This window comes from Psammomys obesus, unplaced genomic scaffold (assembly GCF_907164565.1).
Source record: "Psammomys obesus unplaced genomic scaffold, mPsaObe1.curated_primary_1811, whole genome shotgun sequence".
Taxonomy (NCBI): domain Eukaryota; kingdom Metazoa; phylum Chordata; class Mammalia; order Rodentia; family Muridae; genus Psammomys; species Psammomys obesus.
Genome location: NW_026592732.1, coordinates 1331905 through 1356914, shown reverse-complemented (window position 1 = coordinate 1356914; position 25010 = coordinate 1331905). Strand labels below are relative to the sequence as shown.

The window sequence follows — 25010 nt, the reverse complement described above, 5'->3', positions numbered from 1 at the left end:
TGTGTGTGTGTGTGTGTGTGTGTGTGTGTGTGTGTGTGTGTGTGTGTGTAAAGGAGATTAGTTAAAATGATTTACAAGCTGTGGTCTAGCTAATAAAATAATGACACGCTATGAAGAGAAAGTCTGAGAACCCAGTAGTTGCTCAGCCTACGAGGCTGGGTGTCTCAGCTGCTTTTCAGTGTACACTGCATATAGAAGAAGACTACTCCGATGCCAGTAAACAAATGTACTAGTTAGCAAGGTGACAGCAAGCAGGAAAAAAGCAAAAGCTTCCTTCTTTCATGTTCCTTACATAGGTTTCCAGAAGTCATGGCCCAGATTAGCTCTAGATTAAAGGTGTCTTCCCCCCTCAAGAGCCAGATTTGAAGTGGATTTTCCTACTTGAAATTAAGCAAAAATCCCTTACATGTGTGCCCTCCATTTTGGGGTTTTAGTTCCAGACATAGTCAAATTGACAACCAAGAATAGTCAGCACACATTGTGAGCTGCCATGTGGGTGCTGGGATTGAACCTGGCCTCTCTGCAAGAGCAGCTCTTAACTGCTGAGCCATCTGGCCAGCCTCTCAACCACAATTGTTTACTTCCAAATAGACCTAGCATTTCTAGGCAAAGAACAGAGGAGCTCCCCAAGGCTCAAAAAACTAATTTTTATTGGGAAAACTGCACAAACAACCTACCCCACCTTCAGGATTAGGGAAGAGGGCCAGGGATCTGCTCCCTCCTCCCCTATGTACAATTTCTCAGAACCTGTCCTGAGGAGGGGCCCACCTGCAGGAGCCCCCTCTTGTCTTCGGACACAGCATTTGTCTGTGAAATGGGCTCCCCAGCTCACCAGCACTGCAGATGTCCGATTCAGGGTGAGGGAGCTGGAAGACTGATCAAGGTTGGCCTTGGGGTGATCCAGTGCCTCCTCTGCCACCCCAGAGGCTACGTGGCCTCAGGCCCTGGGGACAGGAGGCCACCCCCAAAGGCTGTCTCTCGGTACTGGTTGGGGAACATGTTGCTGCCCACAAGGCTGGCCGTGCCAACATCCCCAGGGCCTGGGGCTGCAAAGGAGTCCAGCATCAGGGGTTCCGAGACAGAAGACTCTACGACCGTGGCCCCTGAACCCCCGCTACCCACCACAGCGCTTGCAAGTGGTGGCGCTGGGGGCAGCAGATCCAACATGGTGAAGAGTGTGGGGGCAGAAGGGTCGTATGCAAAGCCATCCTCCAGGAGGTCAGGGCCGCCAGGAGGCTCCAACCCAGGAAGGGATATGGTACCAGGGAAGAAGTCAGTGTCTGCCGGCTGCAGAGCTGATGGTGGGAGGAACAGGCCTAGTGAGGAAAAAAGAAGGGCTGGGATTAGAGCCACCTCTGGCTAGGCAGGGACTAACGTGGACTGCAGCGTGTTCTAGCTCAGGCCCTTAACCCTAACCTGAGTAGGAAGGAAGTACCACCAATCTCTTTAGTGTGTGCACATGATATATGTGAGTGGGCATCCCTCCCACCAGAGTGCATGGGAGGAGGTCAGAGTTCAACTTTGTGGAATCATTTCTTGCTCCTGTTTCCTTTATATGGAGCTAGACAGGTCCAAGCTTACATGCAAGTGCCTGTGTCCACTCAGCCATCACACTAGACCATATTTTTTAAATGTGTATGAGTATTTGCCTTTGTGTATAATGGATATATACACATGTGAGTTTACCCAGGCCCTGTGTTTAAGGGTAGGGAGCTGATGGGATGGCTCAGTGGTTAAGAACACTTGCTGCTCTTGCAAAGGACCAAGGTTGGGTTTCCAGTTCCCATTTCTAGCAACTGAAATCCACCTGTAACTTCAGCTCCTGGGGATCTGACTCCCTCTTCTGGCCTCTACAGGCAACTGCATACTTGTGGCACACACTCACACAGACCTGTGTGCACATACATGTAAGGAAGAGAAAAGAAAGGCAGGGTCTCAGGCCGTCCAGACCACTCACTGGTTAAAGGCGCGTACTGCCATCCCTGAGGACTGATGCAAGCTCAGACCTGGAACCCATGTGGCAAAAGAAGAAAACTGAGGCTGGGCATAGTGATGCACGCACGCAATCTCAGCACTCAGGATGGCAGAGGCTGGCAGGTTTCTGTGAGTTCAAGGCCACAAAGTGAGCCCAGGACTGCCAAAGCTACACAGAGAAACTATCTCAAAAAAAAAAAAAAAAAAAGAAAAAAAAGAAAAGAAAAAGAAAACTGACTCCTGTGAGTTGTTCTCTGATCTCCACATGCAACCTGTATGTAGCATGTATGCACCCACACACATGCAAAATAAATAAATACATATAAGAAAGAGAGAGAGAAGACCCTTAAAAACCAAGACAACAGTCTCTTGTAGCCCAGGCTAACCTCAAATGTGCTAAATAGCCTAAGGTGACTTTGAACTCCAGATTCACTTGCCTCCACCTTTCAAGCAATAGCACATCTGATTTATTTACATGGTGCCGTGGATCAAACCCAAGCTTTGCACAGTGGGTTGCCTCTCCCAACAGAGCGATAGCCCCCAGCTCCATCATTCTCCTGTATAAACCCAGGTCAGGAGTGAGATAACAGCCAGTTGTAGCTGTCTCCAGAAGCAGAGCAGGAGCCGGTCTTCTGCAGGGAGGGAGCAGGACTGGGGATCTGGCCGTGGCAGGCTGGGTATGGGGGCCAGAGAGACAGAGAGAGAGACTCCCTTGCAGGCACTGTGGAGTCACAGTTCTTCTGCCTCAGCCTCCCGATTGCTAGCTACCGCGCCTGCCCTCCTGTAGTTAATGTCATCACATCCTAGCCAGCATCAGCTGTCAACATGACACAACCTAGAGTCATCTGAGAAGGGACTGAGGGCCTGCCCAGACTGTAGGGAGGTGTTTTGATTGTTAATTGATACAGGAAGGCCCAGCACACTGTGAGGAACAACATTCTCTGGGCAGGTGGTCCTGGGCTGGATAAAAAAGCTAGCAAAGCATGGGTCTAGCAGTGAGCGAGCCTTCCAGTGATCCTCCATGGTTTCTGCTTCAGGTTGCTGCCTGGATTTCCCTCAGTGAAGGACTGTGACCTGAAGTTGAAACAAACGATTCCCTCCTCCCCTAAGGCCCTGCCATATGATCTTAGTGTCTATACAGCAGCAGAATAAAACTATAAAGTCACTAATGTTCAGTTAACGGGTGCACAGGGTCCCATGGAGGTTACCTTTGACCTGGAAACGGAACCCGCATTGAACGGGGCTCTGATGCTTATGTAGCCACCAGACCCCTCCTGGAGCAGTTACCTATCTCTGCTTTTGTGAGGGGAGAAACAATATTCCAGTCTGTTAAATAAAAATGAAATTACCTTAGCAAGGATTGGTCTGGTGCCCCCAGCCTTTGGTCCCAGAAGCAGTTGGATCTTTGTAAGTTTAATATCATCCTGTGCTGCATAAGACTCTATCACACACACACACAAATGTACTTGGAATTCCTAGGCTGATTTCTAATCATCACACTTTAGGCTTCAGTGACTTTGCCTTCCAAACTTGGTTTTTGGCCTTCATACATGTGCTGTGACACACATACACATATTAATACATGCATCATCACAGTATTAAAATAATAAAATAAATTTAAAGGGTTTGTGCGGTTTGGTTTTTCAAGACAGGGTTTCTCTCTGTGTGGCCTTGGCTATCCTGGACTCACTTTTGTAGACCAGGATGGCCTCAAATTCACAAAGATCTGCCTGCCTCTGCCTCCCTGAGTGCTGGGGTTACAGGCCTGTGCCACTGCCCTGCTACAAAAACCTTTAAAACTATATAAAATTACTTTCTAAGGAGCCCTGAGCCTCGGAGATGTGGAGTAACCTGACAAATGTATTCTCTGCAGAGATCATGGCCTCTGCTCTGTCTGTGAGAAATTATGTTTGACACAGGGTCTCTCAATGTAGACCAGTCTGTCTTGGAACTTTATGTAGACTATGTTGGCCTCCAGCTCCTGGTAACTCCCCTGCCTCAGCCTCCTGAGTGCTTGGATCACAGATACAAGCCTCTGACAGGTTTCTAGATACCTTATTCTTTTTACTCCATGTTGCTAGATATGCCATCAGCTGCTGACCTTGGGAAAGCATTCAGAGGATGTGAAGAAAACAGAAAAGGGCTGGAGGAGTAGTTCAGCGCATACGAGCACTGATTGCTCCTGCTGAGGACCCAGGCGCCATTCCCAGTGTCCACACAGCAGCTCATGATTACACTCGCAGAGGACCTAACGTCCTCTTCTGGCCTCTGTAAGCACCAGGCACGCATGGGGTGTGCATACATATGTACAAGCAAAATACCCATACAGAGAAGATAACATATTCTTTTTAAAATTATGAAAAAAGAAAGAAACCGGAAAAACAGGGCAGGGGCTTCCTGTTGGAGGAGGCTGAAGACCCCATACTCACCTGAGCTGTGGCCAGGCAGGAAGTGGTCCAAGAACACTGGCTTCTTTTTTCGTCGTTTGCTTTCAATTCCGTGTGGGTCTGGAGGAAGGTGAAGATGAGGGTTTCTTACCCCAACAACCCACCCATCCCAAGCAGGTCACCCGTCTCCTCCCAGGGACCTGGGAATGGGTGTGGGCAGCAGTGGAGGGACACACCAGAGCTGCTCAGCTCCCCAAGGACGTCAGGCAGTCCCCGCTTCCTCTTCTTGTCCACACCGTAACTGTCTGTTCAGAAGAGAAGAGACATCAAAAAGTCATATGTCAGTAAACCACAGAGGTCACTATGACAGTCAGTCACAGGGATGGCTATGACAGTTGGTCAGGAGGTCGCTATGGCAGTGGGTCACGGGTCGTTATGACAGTCACAAAGGTTGCTATGGCAGCATGTCACAGAAATTGCTATGACCTGCAATCACAGAGGCTGCTATGGCAATTGGTCAAGAGGTTGCTATGACAGTTGGTCACAGAGGTCATTCTAGAGAGGAAGGGTTTGGTTTTCACCAACTTATGCAAGTAGATTTCTGTATCTTAATTAGGACAAAAGATTAATATAGGCCAGACATGGTGGCGCACGCCTTTGATCCCAGTATTCATGGGGCGGAGGCAGGCAGAGCTCTATGCGTTCTGGGCCAGTCTGGTCTACAAAGTGAGTCCAAGACAGCCAGGGCCAGAAAAATCCTGTCTGAAAAAGCCAAAAGAATCCCCCCCCCAAAAAAAAGCTCAATGCAGGTGGGGTCTCTCTGGATCCTACCTCAGGACCTTTGCACTAGCCCGTCCACTTGCTTTCCCCATCCTACATACATGTGTGTGGAGACCAAATGGCAATCTCCATTGTCATTCTTCATTTGTCATCTAACTTTTTGCTCTGTTATGTTCTTTCATTTTGAGAAACAGTTTCTCGGTGGCCTGTGGCTTGCCAGCCAGCCTGGGACTCAGGCTGAGTCTCAGGAAAAGAACTGAACTCAGAACCTCATGCTTGCAGGGTAAGGACTTTACTCACTGAGCTACTGCCCCCAGGCCTGCTTTCTCTTCTCTTTCTTCCTCATACCTACTTCCTGCATCAAGGCCAAAGACCTGGTCTCCAGGGTGGGATAGCTGTGGTCTGAACGGTTACCATGATCTCGAGGCAGGTAGGTGAAGGGCAGAGGCTCGCTGCACACCCCATCTGTGAGCCGCTGCAAGAAGACATTGACAGTCACAGGCTCTGAGATCTCCAGGTCCTCGTAGGGTGGTGTCTTGAACACAATGGCAATCTGCCGGTGCACGTCAGCTTGAGAGAAGTCGGCTCGCCCTTCCCAGGAAGCTGTGCTGAACACCACGGATATGTCCTCTGGTAGGGGTAGGTTGGGGTAAGGATACAGCTACTAAGCCAAGGGGAGTCAATGGTCCACTAAGCCTCTACTCACTCAGTCTCCCCCAATCAAACCAGTATTTCAAATAGTAAAACCACCCAGGGGGGCTGAACATCGTGGAGCACCCCTTAGTGCCAGCATTAGGAGGCAGAGGCAACAGAATCTTGGTAGATTGAAGGCAGCCTGATCTACTTAGTACATTTCAGGCCAACCAGGGAGACACAGTGGGCCCTGTCTAAAACAAACAAACAAACAAAAAACAAAAAACCCAGCTACCCAGGGGCTCTACACAAAAGCAAGTAACACAAGTATGGTGACAAGGGCATACAACCTCAACAGTTTGGAGACTGAGGCAGGAGAATTGTGAATTCAAAGTAAATCTGGGTGACTAAATCAGAGAGACAGTATTTTGGTGTGAAAGAGCTGGGGATATAGTTCAGCTGTACAGAGTTGGTCTAAAGTCCATCCGGAGCTAGGCAGTGGGTGGTACAGGCCTTTAACCCAGCACTTGGGAGGCAGAGGCAGGCAGATCTCTGTGAAACTGAGGCTAGCCTGTTCTACAAAGAGTCCAGGACAGCCAGAGCTACACAGAGAAACTCTGTTTCAAAAGACCAATTAATTAATTAATTAATTAACTAATTAATTTCATCAACGAGAGAGAGTTGGGGGGCATGGTTGAGTGGTAGAACACCTGCCTAAAATCCCCCAGTGAGGGACTGGGGTGTGGTTGAGTGGTAGAGCCCCTGCCTAGAATTCCCCAGTAAGGGGCTCAGTCATAGGTTAAGTGCTTGTCTAGCATGGATTAGGCCCTGAATTTCATTCCCAGGACTGTAAGAACATATAATCAAACCAGTCTATGGCACACATCTGTAATCCCAGAACTCTGAACAGTTTAAACAAAAGAATATCAAGCCAGCCTGATCCTACAGTGAAACTTTGTCTCAAAAATCAAACACAGTGACAACAAAAGAAGAAAAATGTGAAAGATACAAAAATAACAGAAGGAGAAAGGGAGGGACTCCTGTTTTGTGCCTAGCAGATTCGTCCTAAGTGGAGGGTGGTTTTCATTTTTGTTTGTTGGTTTCTCAGTTTTTGTTTTCAAGCCTATTTGAGGAAGGGAGGACAAAACAAGCAAATGACACAGGGAGGACATATATCCCTTATTTGCTTTCTCTCCACCTGTTTTGATGACTATCATAAAGCAAGAGGTTTCCTTTGTTTTGTTTTACATTTTTCTTATTATTGTTATTATTTCTTTTGTGTGTGTGTGGGTAGTTTGTTATCAAGTCTGTTTGTGTATCAGATGTGTTCAGTGCTTGAGGGTGTTGGAGTGGTGAGCTGCTTTGTGGGTACTGGGAACCAAACCTTAGTCTTCTAAAAAAAAAAAAAAAAATAGCCAGTGCTCTTAACTGCTGAGCCTTCTCTCCAGCCCCTTGTTTTTGTTTTTACTGGGAGTGTTTGGAATCACAGAATGTGGTGCTCCACCACTGAGCCACATCCTGAACCCCTCACTGGGGAATTCTAGGCAGGAGCTCCACCACTGAGCCACACCCCAGCCCCTCACTGGGGGATTCTAGGCAGGGGCTCTACCACTGAGTCACATCCCAGCCCCTCACTGGGGTATTCTAGGCAGGGGCTCCACCACTGAGACACCCCAGCCCCTCACTGGGGGAGTCTAGGCAGGGGCTTTCCTGCTGAGCCACACCACAGCTTCTCTTTTTTGTTTGTTTGTTTGTTTGTTTGTCTGTTTGTTTGTTTTTAAGACAGGATTTCTCTGTGTATAGTCCTGGCTATCCTGGAACTTACATTATAGACCAGGCTGGCCTCAAACTCACAGAGATTTTTGCCTGCCTCTGATTCCCAAATGCTGGTATTAAAGACATGTGCCACAACGGACATCCCCAGCTCCTCTTAAAGCAACTGTACAGTTGCATTTCTAGTGCAGCAGCATCCTGAAAGAGCACTGCATGGCCCAGGTCAGCTCATGGGCTTCCATGCCTGGCAGACAAGAGCTAGCTCATGAACCCATTGCCTGCATCTGCCCCCTTCTGTACCTGTGGCTCTGACTCCCTCTGGAGTACTGCCCTGGCTAACCAGCTCCCCACCTCTGCCTCTCTACTGTACAAGGCCTGGGGCACCTCACCTTTTTGCACTTTGTCACACAGCAAATACAGCTCCTCACCACCTGTGCACGGCCCACTCTCCTTGTTGATTCGGCAAATCCGCAGCTCTGATGTGTTGGTTGACTCTGAGAAGAGGTGCAGAAGGAAAATCGACCATTCAGTCATCACACCATTGTGCTTGCTCATAGGTAAGAGAGACAGAAAAGTGAAGACACGCCATGCATGTGGAACACAGGACACTCGGGCAAGAGGGTGCAATGTACAATGGCCAGAGCTCCACTTTCAAGTATGCTTAGTGTCTATCAAAACGGGGACCCTGGGACTCAGGGACACTTGACGTGTCCAGGGTAACCCAAATGAGGGTTTACAACCTCAAGTACTATGTTTGTTTCCCCAGGGAAAGGGATGGAACCCAGAACCCTGCAATAGCTAGATAAGAATTGTATCACTAAGCTAGGCATGGTGACACACGCCTATACTCCCAGCACTCAGGGAGGCAGAGGCAGGTGGATTTCTGTGAGTTTGAGGCCAGCCTGATCTACAGAGTGAGTCCAGGACAGCCAAGGCTACACAGAGAAACTCTGTCTCGGGGAAAAAAAATTATACCACTAAGCCACGCCTTAGCCCTCATTTTATTACCTGAATTAATCTTGATCAGCTGCCCAAGATGGCCTTGAACTTACCATCTTGCCTGAGCTTCTTACGTGGGTGGGATTATAAGCATGTGTCACCATGTCTATCTGCCACCTGTCCTGATTCCTTATCAGCAGTCCACGTCCTTCCTTCGTTAAAGCTCTTAAAGCCAGGAACCACCCCATCTCAGCTGTGAGCTATGAGGAGTGTTGAGGACATGGCCTAGCCCTGGTCAATCAGTGCATCCCCTCCGTCTGGCCACTGTGATGGGTAACAGGAGCAAATGACTAAACTCCCACTGAAGAGAAGGTATGCAGAGGCTGTGAGTAAAAATTGAGTAATGTCAAGCATATAGTGTATTCTTGCAATTCCACCACTGAGGAGGTGGAGGAAGGAGGATTGATAATTTGTTCAGCTCCATAGAGGGGTGTTATCTTAAAATATTAAATAAACAGAACCAGGCATGGTGGTGCACGCCTGTGATCCCAGGGAGGCAGAGGCAGGTATATCCCTGTGAGTTCAAGGCCATCCTGGTCTACAGAGAGAGTCCAGGACAGCCAGGGCTACACAGAGAAACCCTGTCTAGAAAAACAATAAATAACTAAATAAATAACTAAGCAAGCAAACAAACAAATAAATTGGGGCTGGGGTGCAGCTCAAGTGCTTCTCTATCATGCACAAACCCTGGATTCAATCCCTAGTCCCTATAAGTGGGTTACGATAGTTCTGGATGGTCCTCTCAGCTCTCAGGAGGAGGAGGCAGGAGATCAGGAGTTCAAGGTCATCTCTAGCTACAAAGACAATTAAGGACAGGTATGGGGTACATGAAACCCTGTCTCAAAATGAACTATTGGCTACTGATGGATTCTGGGAAAGGAATCATCACTGTTATCATTTGTGTACCCAACAGTGAGCAGACCAGGCTCCTGTAGATAGTTCCCAAGCTGTGGTCAAACAGGGGTCTCAATTAAAATCAGTGGGCTACAAAATAAAACACAAAAATACTAATGTGGAAGGGACTTGAAGGAAGGAAATAAGATGGAGGTGGGGAACAATGAGAAAGCAAAAGCTTAATGGACTATGTATGTGTACAGAACTGTCAAGGAAAATATTTAATCAATAAAAAGTACAAGAATCGGTGATAGCCAGGCACGGTGGCACATGCTTGTAATCCCAGCACACGGGAAGGAAGAGGCAGGCAGATCTCTGTGAGGCAGCTTGGTCTACAAAGCAAGTCTAGGGCAGCCAAGGCTACACAGAGAAACCCTGTCTCAAAAAACAAAACAACATTAAAGGGCATCGGTGATGTGGGCCTGTAATCCCAGCACTCAGGGAGACAGAGGCAGATGGATCTCTGTGAGGTAGAGGTCAGCCTGGTCTACAAAATGAGTCCAGGACAGCTAAGGCTACACAGAAAAAAAGAAACAAAACAAAAAGTACAAAAGGAAGAGAGAAATAGCTATATAAACGGACAAGGTGCAAACTACACAAGCATACAGGATGGCGCTGCCCATCCTAGGCTTTGGATGTCCATGTGATGTCTGGAGCTATGGCATGTACTGTGTGCCCAGGATGGAAAAAGAGAGAGCTGAAGAAGGGCAGACCCAGCTCTAGGACTTTGGCCCCAGAGCACCATGTAAACGTAGCAAAACAAGCAGAAAGCCCTCAATGATACCCTGTCTATCCATGCCACTGTTTGGAGAGCTTTCTGATACCTGAGGCAAGTTAATCCCAAGAAGCGCAGCACCCTTGACTCACTCTTGTCGTAGACAGGCTCGGAGAGAACAGGGTCCAGACGGCGTAACTGTCCGTGCTGGTCACGATAGGAGGCCTGGAAGCAGATCCTAACCACATTCATGTCCACCTCCTGATGGTTCTTCAGGGAGCCAGCTGGGAGAGGGCAAAGAGAGGTCGCAGCTGATTTGAGTTGCTGTCGGCAGGGCGATGAAGGCAAAGGGCCCAGACAGGGTGGTGCCTGCCTGTCGTCTCAGCACAGGGGAGGTGGAGGCAAGAAGATCCAGCATTCAAGGTTATCCTCATCTACACAGCAAGTTCAAGGACAGCCTGATGCCTTGTCTCAAAAACCAAAAGGGAAAATTAATTCAAGGGGCCAGTGAGATGGCTCAGCAGGTACAATGGCTTGCTGCAAAGCATGAGAAGCAGATTTCATCTGCTGGAGCCACATGATGGAGGAAGAAAACTGCTTCCTGCAGGGTATCCCTTGATCTCGACCAGCATGCACACACAGCACAAAGCCCATATGCATACACAGAAAATAAATGTGCGTGATACCTTTTAATTTTTATCAAAAGAAAAGAAGCCAGGCGATAGTGGTGGTATACACCTTTAATCCAATAAGTAGGTAGACTGTGGGTTCTAGGCCAAAGTGAGTTAAAAGATAGCTAGGGCTACATGGAGAAACCCTGTCTCTAAAAAGCAGAAAGAAAAGAAAAGAAAAGAAAAGAAAAGAAAAGAAAAGAAAAGAAAAGAAAAGAAAAGAAAAGAAAAGAAAAGAAAAGAAAACAAAGGAAAGAAGGAAGATGGGAAGGAAGGGAGAGAAAGAAAGAAAAAGAGAGAGAAAAGAAAGGGAGGAGGAAGGAAGGAAGGAAGGAAGGAAGGAAGGAAGGAAGGAAGGGAGGAAGGAAGGAAGGAAGGAAGGGAAAGGAGAAAGAAAGGGGAGGGGGGAGAAAGGAAAGGAAAGGGAAGGAGGCCACCTAAAGGGAAGGGGACTAGAGAAGCTGGCACTCACCATTATAGGGGTCGATTCCCAGCTGGATCTTACGCTCAATGGCCGCCTCGATCTCCTTCTTTCGAACACACTGGATGCCCAGGTTGTTAAAGCTGGGCAAGAGAAGAAGAGGCTGTGAGGGTGGCATCCTCTGGGCACTGTCGACAGCTGCACTGAGGCTGTAGGCACAGCCCTCGGAGGAGCATGGGAAAGAGCTGGGACTTCTCAGCAGCCACCATGGAGAAATGCCAGCAGGTTCCCTTATACCAAGGAAGGTGCAAAGGGAGCCTGGACTCTCTGCACTTGGAAAGCTGAAGTGGGGATGGGGGGTGATCCTGAATTTGAGACTAGCCTGTGGTACACAGAAAGACCACTCCAAAAATAACTAATTAAAAAGCTCCATAAATGGTTTCAGTAGTGCTCTTAGCTCTCAGAAGGCAGAGGTAGGAAGATCAAAAGTTTAAGGTCAGTGGTGCACCCTTTAATCCCAGGACTGGGGAGGCAGAGGCAAGAAGATCTCTGTTCCAGGTAACAAGTTTCAGGCCAGTCATGACTACATAGTGAAACTGTCAAAAGAAAAAAAAATTGAAGGCCACTCTCAAGCTACAATAATGAATTTGAGCTAACCTGGCCCATATCAGTCCTTGTCTCAAAAGAAAAAAAAACACTGGGGCTGATTAGATGGCTCAGCAGGCAAAGGTCTCTGCCAGCCAGCCTGGCGACCTGAGGTCAGCCTCGGCAGCCACACAGCGAGAGGAGACAGCTGAGCCCCGCATGTTGTCTTCTGATGTGTGCGCCGTGGCTAACCAGCCCTGGAATCCAGTGGCAGCTCCGATATAAGCTGTACCCATGCTCCGTTCCCTCTCTGACCCTCTGTCTCCTCTTCTACAGAACGGAAATAAAAAGAATGAGTAGGGTCTGGTGATAGCCGCCCATAGAGACTTGAGTTCTGTTCTTTGTTGGTGGTGGTGGTAGTTTGTTTTTGTTTTTCTAGACAGAGTTTCTCTGTGTACCCCTGGCTGTTCTGGACTTTCTTTGTAGACCAGCTTGGCCTTGAACTTAGAGATTCCCCCTGCCTCTAGCTTCCTAAGTGCTACTGGGATCACAGGCGTGCGCTACCATGCCCAGCTTCGAGTTAGTTTTTGATTACAAGTTAGTTAGTTTTGACTATATGGCAAGACCCTGTCTCAAAAGGCAAAACAAAAAACCCAAAATGGAACCGATTTGAGTGTGCGTGGCAGGTTTTCCTACCCAAGTAGGGCCCACTACTGCCTCCACACCTTACTTTACCCATTCATCCAAGGTGAGGGAGGGTCTAGCTAAGATGCCTGTGTCCTAGGCTTTCCCAGGTGATGATGTTCACACAGCTCTACAGCAGAGGTGACAAGCTGGGGTCAGAGGTCAGGGTGCAGTCGGGGGCTGGTACCTGTGCCGGGGGCTGACGTGGGGCCGCAGCCGCACCCTGCAGACGCCATCGGTGCAGTCTTTCCCCACAAGGCTGTGTGGGTGTACCCGGTGTGGCCAGTCCTTCCACACCAGGCACGCCGTCACCTCCACCTCCCGCAGCCCGCCACAGTCTCGAAGCTGCAGGAAGACATGGGCTTGTTGGGAATTTGGTGGACCCCTGGCCCCATCCAGGCTCCCTTGTTGCTACCCCCTCCCATCTCCCTAGACAAACCAGGGAAATGTTCACTTGAGACCACTCTAGGTCTGGCGCAGTGGTTAACAGCACTGTCTGCTCTTCCAAAGGACCCGGGTTCAACTCCCAGCACCCACATGGTAGCTCACAACTGTCTGTAACTCCAGTTCCAGGTGGTCTGACTCCCTCACACCAATGCACATAAAATAAAATAAAATTATACTCTGTAAAAAGATGGCTCTCCTCTGCAATGCTGGAAACACGTCAACAGTGGCCAGGGAGTCTTGCAATGTTCGCTCTATCCCACCCCCCTCCCTCTGTCCCTTCCTTCCCTACCGACCTCTTTCTTTGCTGGATTTTTTTTGACATATACTGTTTGAGACAGACTCTCGTGTACTCAGGTGGGCCAGGCGTGGCTCTTATTCGCTAGGTTGCCAGGCTGGCCTTCAACTCCTGCCTCAGCCTCCCAGGCGCTACGTTACAGGTGTGAGGCATTATATCCTGCTCTTGTGAGGATTTTTGAGATCAGCCTCATGTAGTCCAGGATAGCCTTGAACTCATTGTGTAGTTGAACTTGAACCTTGATCCTCCTGCCTGTACCTCCAGAGAGAACACTGGAAGGCCTGCACCACTGCTTCCAGCACATAAAGATGTGCTTTTTTTTGAGACAGAATCTCACTATGTAGACCAGACTGGCCTCAAACTCATAGATATCTGCCCACTTCTACTTCTCAAGTGCTTGGATGAAAAACTTGTGCCACCATGCACTGCAGATGTAGTCCTAAGAGCTGAACAAACACAGTTCACTTAGAGAGAGACAGACAGACAGACAGACAGACAGAGACAGGGAGATGAGATAGCTGGACAGGATGGTATATTCCTGTAGTTCTACCTAACTTTGAAAGCTGAGGCAGCATGATCTCTTCTTGGGTTTTGGAGTTTGGGGCCAGCCTGGGAAACATTTGAAGACTCCAGTTCAAAAACAAGCAACCACAACGAAAAACAGTCCTGGTATAAGCCTGTAATTCTAGCTACTCACAAGCTGAGGAAGAATAAAAAGTTAAGTGCCAACCTGGGCTACAAGTGTATGACTCAAAATAAAAAATTAAATCAAAAAGCTGGGGGTGTGGCTCAGTGCTAGAGCCCCTGCCTAGAATTCCCCAGTGAGGGGCTGGGGGTGTGGCTCATAGAGCACCTGCCTAACAAATTTTTAAAAACCTGGGTTCAATACCCATTACTGGGGAAAGAAAAAAAAAAAAAAAAAAAACAACAACAACAACAGAAGAACTGATTTCTTATTTAACAGCCACAGGTGATGGAGCAGACAGTAGCCAGCCCCAGTAGATGGCCCTGATGCAACTCTTCCTTTTGCTCTGGATCCGTGTTTGGATCCTGCTGGTCTCAGGGTCTCAAAGCCGCCTCGGGAGACATACACTTGCCCGGAGGCGTTTGAGTGAGTGCTTCCCTCTAGCGGCGACGTGGGATGCTGAGTGTAACTTTGGACCGCACGTGTTTGGAGCAGTGGTCACTGGAGCAGCCTCACACAACCACCCAATATCCTATAACCCGGCACTGCTGTTCTAAAGAAAAGGCCACGCTCTGCAGTCCAGGCTGGCCACACTCTCCTCCAGCTCCCCAGACGCTGAAGTTTAGGAGGCCCTTTCGCGGTTTGGGCATGGAAGCCCCTCGATGCCATCTCCAGGCACGAGGGCAAAGGGGGCGGCAGTGCACGCACCTCGATGGCGGGCAGCGTCTTGTTGGCTTCCGTGCTGCTCTCCCCGAGGATGCTGCCGGCCGAGCGGCCCTCGCACTCGTAGCGGAAGCGCATGCCGCGCTGCTTTGGCTGCTCTGTGATGACCAGGTGCGGCCGTGGGCCCGGGCCGGGTGACACCAGCCTGCCCAGCGTGCAGCTCCAGGGCGGTGTGGCTGGAGGCGGCGGTGCAGCTGGCCCCAGGGTGACGCTGCTTAGCGAGGCCGGCCCGCGGGGCACCAGGCGGGGCACCTCACCCAGCTGCGCCCCGTCCAGACCGAAGCCTTTCTCCTTAATGTACTCGTCGATAATTTCTGCGGGACAAACACATGGGTGAGGCTGGGGAAGGGCAGGGCTAGGTTCCCCTTCCTGCCTTCCCCTTTGGTTTTGTTTTTTCGGGTGTGTTTTTATGGTTGTTGTTTGGTTGGTTGATTGGTTTGGTTTGGTGAGATGGGGTCTCACTACGTAGCTGTGGCTGGCCTGGAACTTGCTATGTAGACTAGGCAGGTCTTGAACACACAGGCATCCACCCTTATCTCCTAGGATATGCGCCAGGCCTGCACTTCACCTTTATTCTTTGCTTGTTTGATTTGTTTTGTGATTTTATGATTGTTGTTTTGTTTGTTTCGAGACAGGGTTTCTCTGTGTGGCCCTGGCTGTCCTGGAACTCAATCTGTAGACCAGGCTGGTCTGGAATACACAGAAATCAGCCTGTCTCTGCCTCTGGAGTGCTGGGATTAATGGTATGTACCACCAACCCAGGCTCATCCTTGATTTTCTTTCTCTCTCTCACTCTCTCTCTCTCTCTCTCTCAATCTTATTGTATGTGTGTTGCCTGCATATATCTGTGTACCACTAGGAAGGTTCAGTGTCCTCAGAAGCCGGAAGACATCAGAGCTCTCACAACTGGAGTTACAACTGGAGTTGTTTGTGAGCTGCCATGTGGGTGCTGGGAATTGACAGTCCTCTGGAAGAGCAGCCAGTGCTCCTAACTGCTGAGCTGGCTTCCGGTCCTCTAAAGCTTTATAAAATTCTGCAGATGCCCATGTCCATACAGGGGTGTGTGCCAATGAGTGCCCAGCCTGCAGAGGCCTGAAGAGGGCCTAAGATTCCTAGAGCTGGACGTATGGGTGTTTGTGAGTCTTTCAACATGAGTGCTGAAAACCAAACTTAGGTTCTCTGCAAGAACAACAAGAACTCTTAACCACTGAGCTGGCTCTCCAGGTCCTTCCCCTGGGGTTTCTGAGATGGATGCTCACTGTATAGCCAAGGCTGATCTCCCATACAAGATCCTCTTGCCTCTGCCTCTCTAGAGCTGGGATTACAGACACGTGCCACCAGGAGGAACTCCACGCAGCACTTCCACCTCTGTGCCTCTATTTCAAAACCATATTTACTCTCCCTATAGGCTCCTTCTCCCACTGTTGGGCCCCCACCCCATTCCACCCACCATCTCCCAGGCGACAAAGGCAGTTGTGGGTTCTCCTCTGGTCCTGCCTTTCATCCCTTGTATTTGTTCATTTCACACAGCCAAAGGGGTTTTGTTAGCATCAACCCAACCCTCTTTTGCCTAGAAGCCACCGTGGTTCCCAATTCTCTGCCAGTAAAGGCCAACAGTGTCCTTGCTTCAAATGGGGAGAGAGTTCATCAGTAGAATCTGCCTTACAATTCCCCAGTGAGGGGCTGGGGGCATGGCTCAGTGGTAGAGCCCCTGCCTAGAATCCCCAGTGAGGAGCTGGGGTGTGGCTCAGTGGTAGAGCTCCTGCCTAGAATTCCCCAATGAGAGGCTGGGGTGTGGCTCAGTGGTAGAGCCCCTGCCTAGAATCCCCCCAGTGAGGGGCGTGGCTCAGTGGTAAAATGTTGCCTAAAGTGGGAGGATGAACTTGAGATTTCCCTGACCTACAGGGCAATATTTGCCTCAAATAAACAGAGAGCTGTAGCTCAGTTAGCAGAGTGCTGGCCCAGCATGCACAGGCATGAAGCCCTGGGTCCTACCTCAGCACTGCCTCCAATCCCAGCCCCAGGGAGGTAGGAGGAGGGACAGCCTAAGCGACACAGTTATTTTAAGGCAGGCCTGGGCTACTTTTTATTTTCTTGTTTTTGTTTTTTTTTTTCAAGTCAGGGCTTATCTGTGTAGCCCTAGCTGTCTAAAACTCACTCTGTAGACCAGGCTGGCCTCAAACACAGAGATCCTCCTGCCTCTGCCCCCCAAGGGGTGGGATTAAAGGTGTGCACCACCACTGCCCGGCTTCAACCTGGGCCACTTTAAACCCTGTCTCAAAAACAAAACCTTTCTTGAAGTCCATTTGCTCAGAAAAACTAAACAACAAAAACCAACCAAACAACAACAACAACAAAAACAGCTGCACCCCTTCTGTTTCTTCTACCCATCTAGCTTGGTCACCTTCAGGACCATGAACTTGTTCCTCCTCTTTCCTTGTTCCCAGATTTCACTCCATTCAACCCATATGGCACTTTAAGCTGCCACCTTCTGTGAAAGCCACACCTTTTCACCTTTCTCCCTCTTTCTTCTCTATTCCTTTCTCTCTCTTTTTTCTGAGATGGAAATTTACTCTGTAGCCCAGGCTAGCCTAAATTCTCTATGTAGCTCAGACTGGACTCAAATTCTCTCTCTCTAGTTTTTTGTTTGTGTGTTTGTTTTTCTGTTTTTCTTTGCTTTTTCAAGACATGGTTTCTGTGTAGCCCTGGCTGTCCTGGAACTCATTCTGTAGACCAGGCTGTCCTCAGACTCAGAGATCTGCCTGCCTCTGTCTCCTGAGTGCTGGGATTAAAGACCTGCACTACAGCTGCCACCACTACCTGGCCTAAGTTCTCGCTGATCCTCCTGCATCTGCTGAGGAGGGCGGGTGCTGAGCTCAGGTGTGCCTGACTGCGTCTTCCCAGGCATCTCCCTCTCCAAGTTTCATCCTAACCTCACATTCTCTTGCTCATTCTCTGTTCTCTTGTCATCTGACTCCCCAGTCCACACTGGTAGCTCCTGCTGGGTATTGAGTTAGTTTTGTTCAAAGCTGGATTCCCAGTGTGCCTGGCGCTGGGCCCAGTACAAGGAGGATCAATGCCATCCATGACTGAGCACTGGTTACAGATAACGGAAACACAGACACCTGCTGAGTGCTCAGGACCGTGGGAGAACGACCTTGCTCAGATCCTCAGTAGTCCTGGAATCACACCAGGACCTGCTCCCACAACACAAGGAAGGCCTGCCCCAGCTCTACCAACACCCCGGCCTTCAGCCTCCCGCTCACCTGCCTTCTGATACTCACCCAGTTCATCTGTGGAAGGAAGAGAAAAGAAAGGTGAAGGTCAGATACCATCAGACTTGTCATCTAACACAAACTCCTCAACCTTGTCCCCAAGGTGGACTTGCGGGGGCTTCCATCCCATTCTCCTTTACCCCTTCTGGACTATCCCCTCAGCTCTTAACGTTGGGGCCCAGCACCAAGGTATCCCCAAAGGAACTCAAATGCCCCCTTTGTCCACCCTAAAGCCCTCACAACCAGGGATTATAGTGTTGTCAGGAACTTGTAGGAAAGCAACATGGAGAAAGGGTGAGCTGTGGAGAGGGGGGAAGCTTGGGAGAGGGTGGAACTGATGGACGTGAGCAATTTTAAATAAACTATATACAGGTTCCATCCTGGAAGTTCGCCCTACGCCCGAAAAAAACTGATCAAACTGCCTGCTCTGCACCCTAGCCCAGTTCCCAAACTCTCAGGCTCACCCCTACTTCGCAGAGGGGGTGAGGAGAAGAGGGTAGCAGCCATGCTAGACACCCAGTGAGGGCCCCTCACTTCCCCAGTGAAAAATAAATGATGACGTAATCGCAACCAACCTCCCATCATTTCCCAGACAGGACAAGGGGAAGCCAGAAGAAGCAAACAGGCCCAGAAGTCACAGAGCAGGGAAGTGGGGACCTCCCCCAACTGACCGTTCCACCTGGAGTCACTGTGAAGGCTACTGGCTGGGGACTGATCACGCAGTAGCCCAGTCCTAGCCAGATCCCTCCTTCTCCCTCTCTTCCCCGCCCTTCAGCCCTTCCTCTCTCCACAGGAGTGGCTCCTGGCAGCCAGAACTTTGCCCCTTAGAAGAGGCAGTTTTCATGAACCCTTTATCTCATTTGATCTGTAAGATCAGGAGATGCCAAGGTCCCTTCTGGTGCAGATGGAAGATAACGAGGCCTGGAGAGTAGAGGGGACCTGACGGGACCAACCTCAAATCACTTTGTTTTGGGAAGCCCTTCTTAGAAATCTGTGCTGGATGAACCTGGAGAAGCAAAGACAAATTTGAACTCCCAGGTGTTGTGGCATGTGACTGCAATCCCGACACTGAAAGGCTGAGGCAGAAGGACTGCAGCTAGTTTGAGGCCAGCCTGGGCTACACAGTGAGCTCCAGGTCAGCCTAGGCTACAGAGTGAGACCTTGTCTCAACCAAACCAAACCCAAACTCAAGCCTTTCTACTTGGGGGTCTTCAATAGATTCCTGGGAGCTGGGCATGGAGGCACACCATCATCCTAGCCCTCAGGGTGCTGCGGAAGGGCTGCTGGGCTGAGTAACTTAGAAAAAGACTTATCTTCGACAATCAAACAAACAAAATCCATTCCAGGCCGGGCATGGGGATGGGTTCAAAAGTGCCGAGCTTGCCTGGCATATATGAGACTCACTTACTATGACACTATCAACTGTGAGTACTAAAGTATGGGGACCATGGCTGCCACATCCTCACTTGAGCCAGAGCTCCACCTGTGTCTAGCCCATCAGAATGAAGGAATTTGCCCTTCCACTTGCCCTACTTCATTACCTTGTCCCTCCCTACTATTGAATACCATTGACCCCACAATCTCTTCATAGGCTTCACCACCTTTTATGATCCCACCTTTAATTGTTTATATACCTCCTTCCTCATCTGGGCAGGGAGTCCTGTGAGGACAGGGCTGGGACTATCTTGGTCCCTGCTGTGCCCTCAGAAATGCCCAGCACTAAGTCTGATATAGTCACGGAACAGACAACATCAGGAACATCGCTGAGAATCTCAGAGCTGTGTCTCAGGCCACACAAGTCTCAGCTCGTCGTTCTCGTCCTGAACCAGCGTTTGGGCCATGCCTGTCTCCAAGGCCATCCTCTACCTTTCTACACCTCTAAAACTCTCAGCACCTCCTGCCCACATCAGGACTTCTGCTGTCCACCCTGAGAGAAGTCCAGGCCTAGCCGAACACTGAGGCTACTGAGTGCTAACACCGAAAAGCCCCACCTCTGTCTTCCAAATCTCAGGGAGTAAATTATGTCTTTGATTTTTTGTTTTTTTAGAGGGATCTGGTTTGTTTATTTCTCTGTTTGAGACAGAGTCTCACTATGCAAACAGGATGACTTCAAACTTGAGATCTTCCTACCAAGGATGGGGACTTCAGGCATCCAGAGCCATGCCTGGCTTGAGGGACCCGTTAGAACAGTCATCTCTGAGAACAGCATATCCTGCAGAGTTCCTAAATATGAAACTCTCAGAACTTGTTTGAAACATATTCACTCAGGTATTCTGAAAGTTGTACTTAACAATGTTTGTACTTTCTGTGTATTTTGCTGTATTCAGGGCATGTGGTGGTTTGGATGAAAATGTCCCCCATAGGTTCACAGAAAGTGGTACTATGAAGACATATGGCCTTGCTGGAGTGGGTGGGGCCTTGGAAGAGTACATCACTGGGGGTGGGCTTTGAGGTTTCAGATGCTCATGCCAGGACCAGTGTCACTCTCTCTTCCTGCTGCCTGTCTAGATAAAGAAACCTCAGCTACTTCTCCAGCGTCATGCTGACCTGCATGCTGCCATGCTTCCTGCCATGATGATGATGAGCTAAATTTCCAAACTGTAAGCCAGCTCCAATTAAACATTTCTCTTTATAAGAGTTGCTATGGTAAGCTGGGTGGTGGTGGCTGTGCATACCTTTAATCCCAGCACTCCCCAGGCAGAGGCAGACAGATTTCTGAGTTTGAGGCCACCCTGGTCTACAGAGTAAATCCCAGGACAGCCAAGATGTGGTAGTTTAAATATAACTGGCCCCCATAGGCCAAGAAAGAGTGGCACTATTAGGAGGTGTGGCCTTATTGGAGTAGGTGTAGCCTTCCTGGAGGAAGTGTGTCACTGTGGGAGTGGGCTTTGGGATCTCATATGCTCAAGCTAAGCCCCAAGTGGTACACAGTCTCCTTGTGCTGCTTCAGAGTAAGATGGATAATTCTCAGCATCTCCAGCCAGCATCTCCAGCATCATGTCTGCCTGCACACTGCCATGCTTCCTGCCATGATGATGATGGACTAAACCTAGAAACTGTAAGCCAGCCTCAATTAAATGTTTTCCTTTATAAGAACTGCCAAAATCATGGTGTCTCTTCACACCAATCAAAACCTTAACTAGGGCTGGAGAGATGGCTCAGTGGTTAAGAGCACTGTCTGTACTTCCAGAGGTCCTGAGTTCAATTCCCAGCAACCACATGGTGGCTCACAACCATCTATAATGAGATTTGGTGCCCTCTTCTGGTGTGTACGCATACATGTAGGCAGAGTAGCGTATAAATAACAAAGTCTTAAAAAAAAAAACAAAACGGAACACCTTAACTAGCGGCCTTGTACATGCTAAACAAATGTTTTACCACTGTGCTATACCATCAGACCTTGAGGGTTTGTTTGTTTGTTTGTTTGTTTTATTTAATTCAGTTTGAAACAATCTCTCATGTTTCTCAGTATAGTATTTTGAATGAGAATGGCTCCCACAGGGCTGGAGAGATGGCTCAGCCGTTAAAGGCTAGACTCACAACCATAAATATAAGAGAATGGCTCCCACAGACTCATGTACTTGGTCCCCAGTTGGTGGAACTATTTGGGAAGGGTTAATAAGTGTACCCTTGTTGAAGGAGGTGTGTCACTGGGCATGGACTTTGAGATTTCAAAAGCTCACGCCATTCTCAGTCTCCTCCCCCTTCGTCTCTCTCAGCCTTACGCTTGGGGATAAGAATGTGAGCTCTGGGCTGGAGAAATGGCTCAGAGCTCTGGTTGCCCTTCCAAAGTCCTGACTTCAACCATCTATAATGAGATCTGCTGCCCTTTTTTGGTGTGTAGGTGTACATGTAGGCAGAACACTATATAAGAAATAAATAAACAAATAAAGAATACATGTTTTTTAAAGAAGGAAAGAAAAGCAAAAAGAATGTGGGCTCTCAGCTGCTGCTCCAGGCCAGGCCTGCTGGTCTGTTGCCCATCTCCCTGCTGTGATGGTCATGGACTCGCCTGCTGGTCTGTTGCCCATCTCCCTGCCATGATGGTCATGGACTCACCTTCTGAAACTTTAAGCCCCAATAAACCCTTTCTTCTGAAAGTTGCTTTTGGCCATGGTGTTTTGTCACAGGGATAGAAAACCAACTAAATCACTCAGATAGGCCTTGGACTTGATATGTAGCTGAGGATGACCCTGAATACTGATCTTCCTGTTCCCACCTCCCAGCTACTAGAATTGCAGGTGTGGGTTATTTGTTTGTTGTTTGTTTCTTTGTTTTGTGTTTTGACATAGGGTCTCACAGTCACCCAGGCTGGCCTTCATTTCAACGCAGTAGTCCTCAATGGCCTCAACTTTGTGTTCATCCCCCTGCTCCAGCTCCCCCAGTGCTGGGCACATTACAATACGGTACATTAAAGGCACGCACTGCCACTCCTGGCAGAGCCCTGGCTGGCCTGGCCTCACACTCAGGAGATACACCTGCCTCTGTCTGCCAAGTGCTAGGATTAAAGATGTGGGTTGCCAATGCCTGGCCCCCTCCTTTAAAAAAACAAGACTTCTAGGTAATATGAATGTACATGGTCTGAGAACTTATCACTGTCTAATAAGTTAATATTACTCTTATTATCATGACTGTGCCACTAACTAGAATGTTCCCTGTGTGTTTGTAAGCATCAGCTCACCCAGCTTTTTCCATCCCCATAAAGGAGAAAATTGGTACGACCTCCCTCCATCACACAGATGAAGAAAACTGAGACGGGTATGGGAAAGTCACCTGTGGATTCGCCCACTGAGGTGGTGGTCCCATCATGTCTGAACTTCAGTTCCAAGGCCCAAGATATTGGACGGTGGGGAACATCTACAAGGGCACTACTTAGGGGTTACTGTACAAGTTTCTAACAGACTTGGAAGTATGAACACATAAGTCGTTTAAACCATCCGGGAGGAACAAAGCTTCCAAAGTGGGCGAGCGCATTCCCTCTCCTCGGGGCCTCCTCCAACCCCATTTCCTCCAAGCAGGTAGGTGGGGACTGTGGAGGGCAGGCTCACCTGTGGTCCGGGAGACCGTCAGAGAGAGCGGAGAGAGGTCACTGGAACCTGTGAGGGGGAGATCCGGATCAGCAAACCAGAGACCCTGACAGCACGCTCCTCCCCCTGACCGGTCCTTTGAATAAGGCTCCTCCTGCTTACCGATATCCAGGTGAGCCCAGGTTTCTCGCTCTAACCCTTCTGGCTATCCTGGAACTCACTCCGTAGACTAGGCTGGCCTCGAGCTCACAGAGATCCATCTGCCTCTGCCTCCCGAGTGCTGGAGCTAAAGACGTGAGCCACCACCGCCCGGCTCACTCTCAACTCTTGACAAAATTCTGGCTTTTCCTTTTGGCATTGACCCCGCTACTTTTTTCATTAACATGGGGCTTGGAGGACTCCGATCGATCAGGAAAACCCCATCTCCCAGGGCAGGATTAGAACCCTAATACCTTGTCCGTGGAGCATCCTCCCCTCCCCTCTCGCTGCAGGCCCCGCCCCCGTTCAATTCCAGCCTCAGGGTCCTGCCCCTTCTTCTAGGCGTGCCAGCAAGCCCCGCCCCTTCTCCTCAGGTTAGTCCCGCCCACTCGCCGCGCCACACACCTCCGTGCTCTTGGAACCTGACCCGCCTCTTGTTTTCTGCCAAGCACCGCCCCCTCGAAAATCAGGCCCCGCCCTCCCTAATCGTGCAGCTGGGCCCCGCCTCTTTCTCTGCCTTTCGGCCTGGCGGGGGCGGCCATTGTCTGGAGAGTAGGACAGAGCCACTTCCTTGAATTGGGCTCCGCCCTTACTCCTCACTCCTCACCCACTCCCGAAGCCAGAAGTCACCTCTCCGAGCTTGCCCCGCCCCGACGCCTGTAAGGCCCCGCCCCCTCAGAGTTAGGCTCCGCCCCCGCCCTCGCTCGTCGCCGGACCCCGCCCCCTTCTTTACCTCAGGCTCAGGCCCCGCCCCCTCCTCACTCCGTAGCGGGACGCCTAGCCTGTACCTCCCGCAGGACCCTTCCTGCCTCTCGCCTCCTCTCTCACGCAGGGTGCCCGCCACCCCTGTACTGTCCGCACCGAAGCGCAAGCCCTGCGGGAACCCCCAGATGACTCCGCGCGCCCCGACCTCCCCCAGCCCGAGCCCTGCCCGCGACGTCCCACTCCGCTTACCCAAGGCTCCCAGCTCCGGCGCGGACGCTCTGGCAGCGCGGCGACTCGGCATGGCCCGGCACGTAGAAACCGACAGCCCGCAGGCCGGCTCCGGGCGAAGCGCGCACGAGGGCAAGCCGGACAGACGGACGGCCCGGGCTGCTGGGGCGATCACCGGCCGGGCGAGCGGCGCAGGGCTGGGGCCGAAGGCCGGGCTGGACGCACGGCGCCCGGGGCTGCGGGGGGCGCCGGGCCGGGCGGGCGGCGGGCGGGGGCGGGGCGGCGGAATTCCCCGGCTTCGCCGGCCCGCGCGCCCATTGGCTCGCGCCTCTCCGTGACATCACGCCAAAGGGAATGGGAAAACCCCCGCTGGTCACGTGAGCGCGGGGGCGGGGCCGGCCGAGAAGAGAAGGCTTGGCACTGCGCAGGGGCCGGATACGCCGTCGCTGCCCATTGCACTGCCCAAGCCCACTGAGGGCTGCCGGGGTCCCCTTGTGCTCTGCCCAGAACAGGCCGAAGAACCGGCACCCCTTGTTCCCCCACTAGGACTTGAACCTGTTTTTCAGACTGGAAAAGGATGTCAGAGCGGGAAGTTAGCAGCCATTGATGAGAATTTTAACATATATTTGAGATAGGGTCTCATCTAGCCCGGGGTGATGACCTTGAACTTCAGATCCTTCTGCCTTTGCCTCCCAAGTGCTGGGACGACAGGCCTTCACCAGCGCCTGATTGATGCACTCCTGAATATCGAACCCAGGGCTTCATGGACATTAGGCAATCACTCTAGCAACTGAGCTACAAGCACCAAACCCTTGACGATCTCATCTCTCTATGACACCTGTAAAAGTCTGTATGTTCTATTCCACTTCTCTCATGCAACAACGCATATTTGAGCACCTGCTGTATACTGC

At 50.3% G+C, this 25010-nt stretch overlaps 1 protein-coding gene across 2 annotated transcripts; it reads right to left on the bottom strand.

Annotated features, from left to right (window-relative positions):
- Window positions 1-633: 633 nt before the first annotated feature.
- On the bottom strand, window positions 634-24346 carry Relb (RELB proto-oncogene, NF-kB subunit). 2 transcript variants are annotated; one of them, XM_055615679.1, is made up of 12 exons: window positions 24121-24346; window positions 22990-23037; window positions 17951-17959; window positions 14652-14980; window positions 12704-12861; window positions 11299-11390; window positions 10308-10439; window positions 7937-8041; window positions 5556-5771; window positions 4598-4666; window positions 4404-4481; window positions 634-1316 (listed from the first exon to the last, which is right to left on the bottom strand). In XM_055615679.1, exons 1-12 carry the CDS (start codon window positions 24170-24172, stop codon window positions 928-930), a joined length of 1677 nt encoding a protein of 558 aa, XP_055471654.1. In that variant the 5' UTR covers window positions 24173-24346; the 3' UTR covers window positions 634-927. The 2 variants fall into 2 exon arrangements, with proteins under 2 accessions (XP_055471654.1, XP_055471653.1); XM_055615678.1 differs by lacking the exon at window positions 17951-17959.
- Between the last annotated feature and the right edge of the window lie 664 nt (window positions 24347-25010).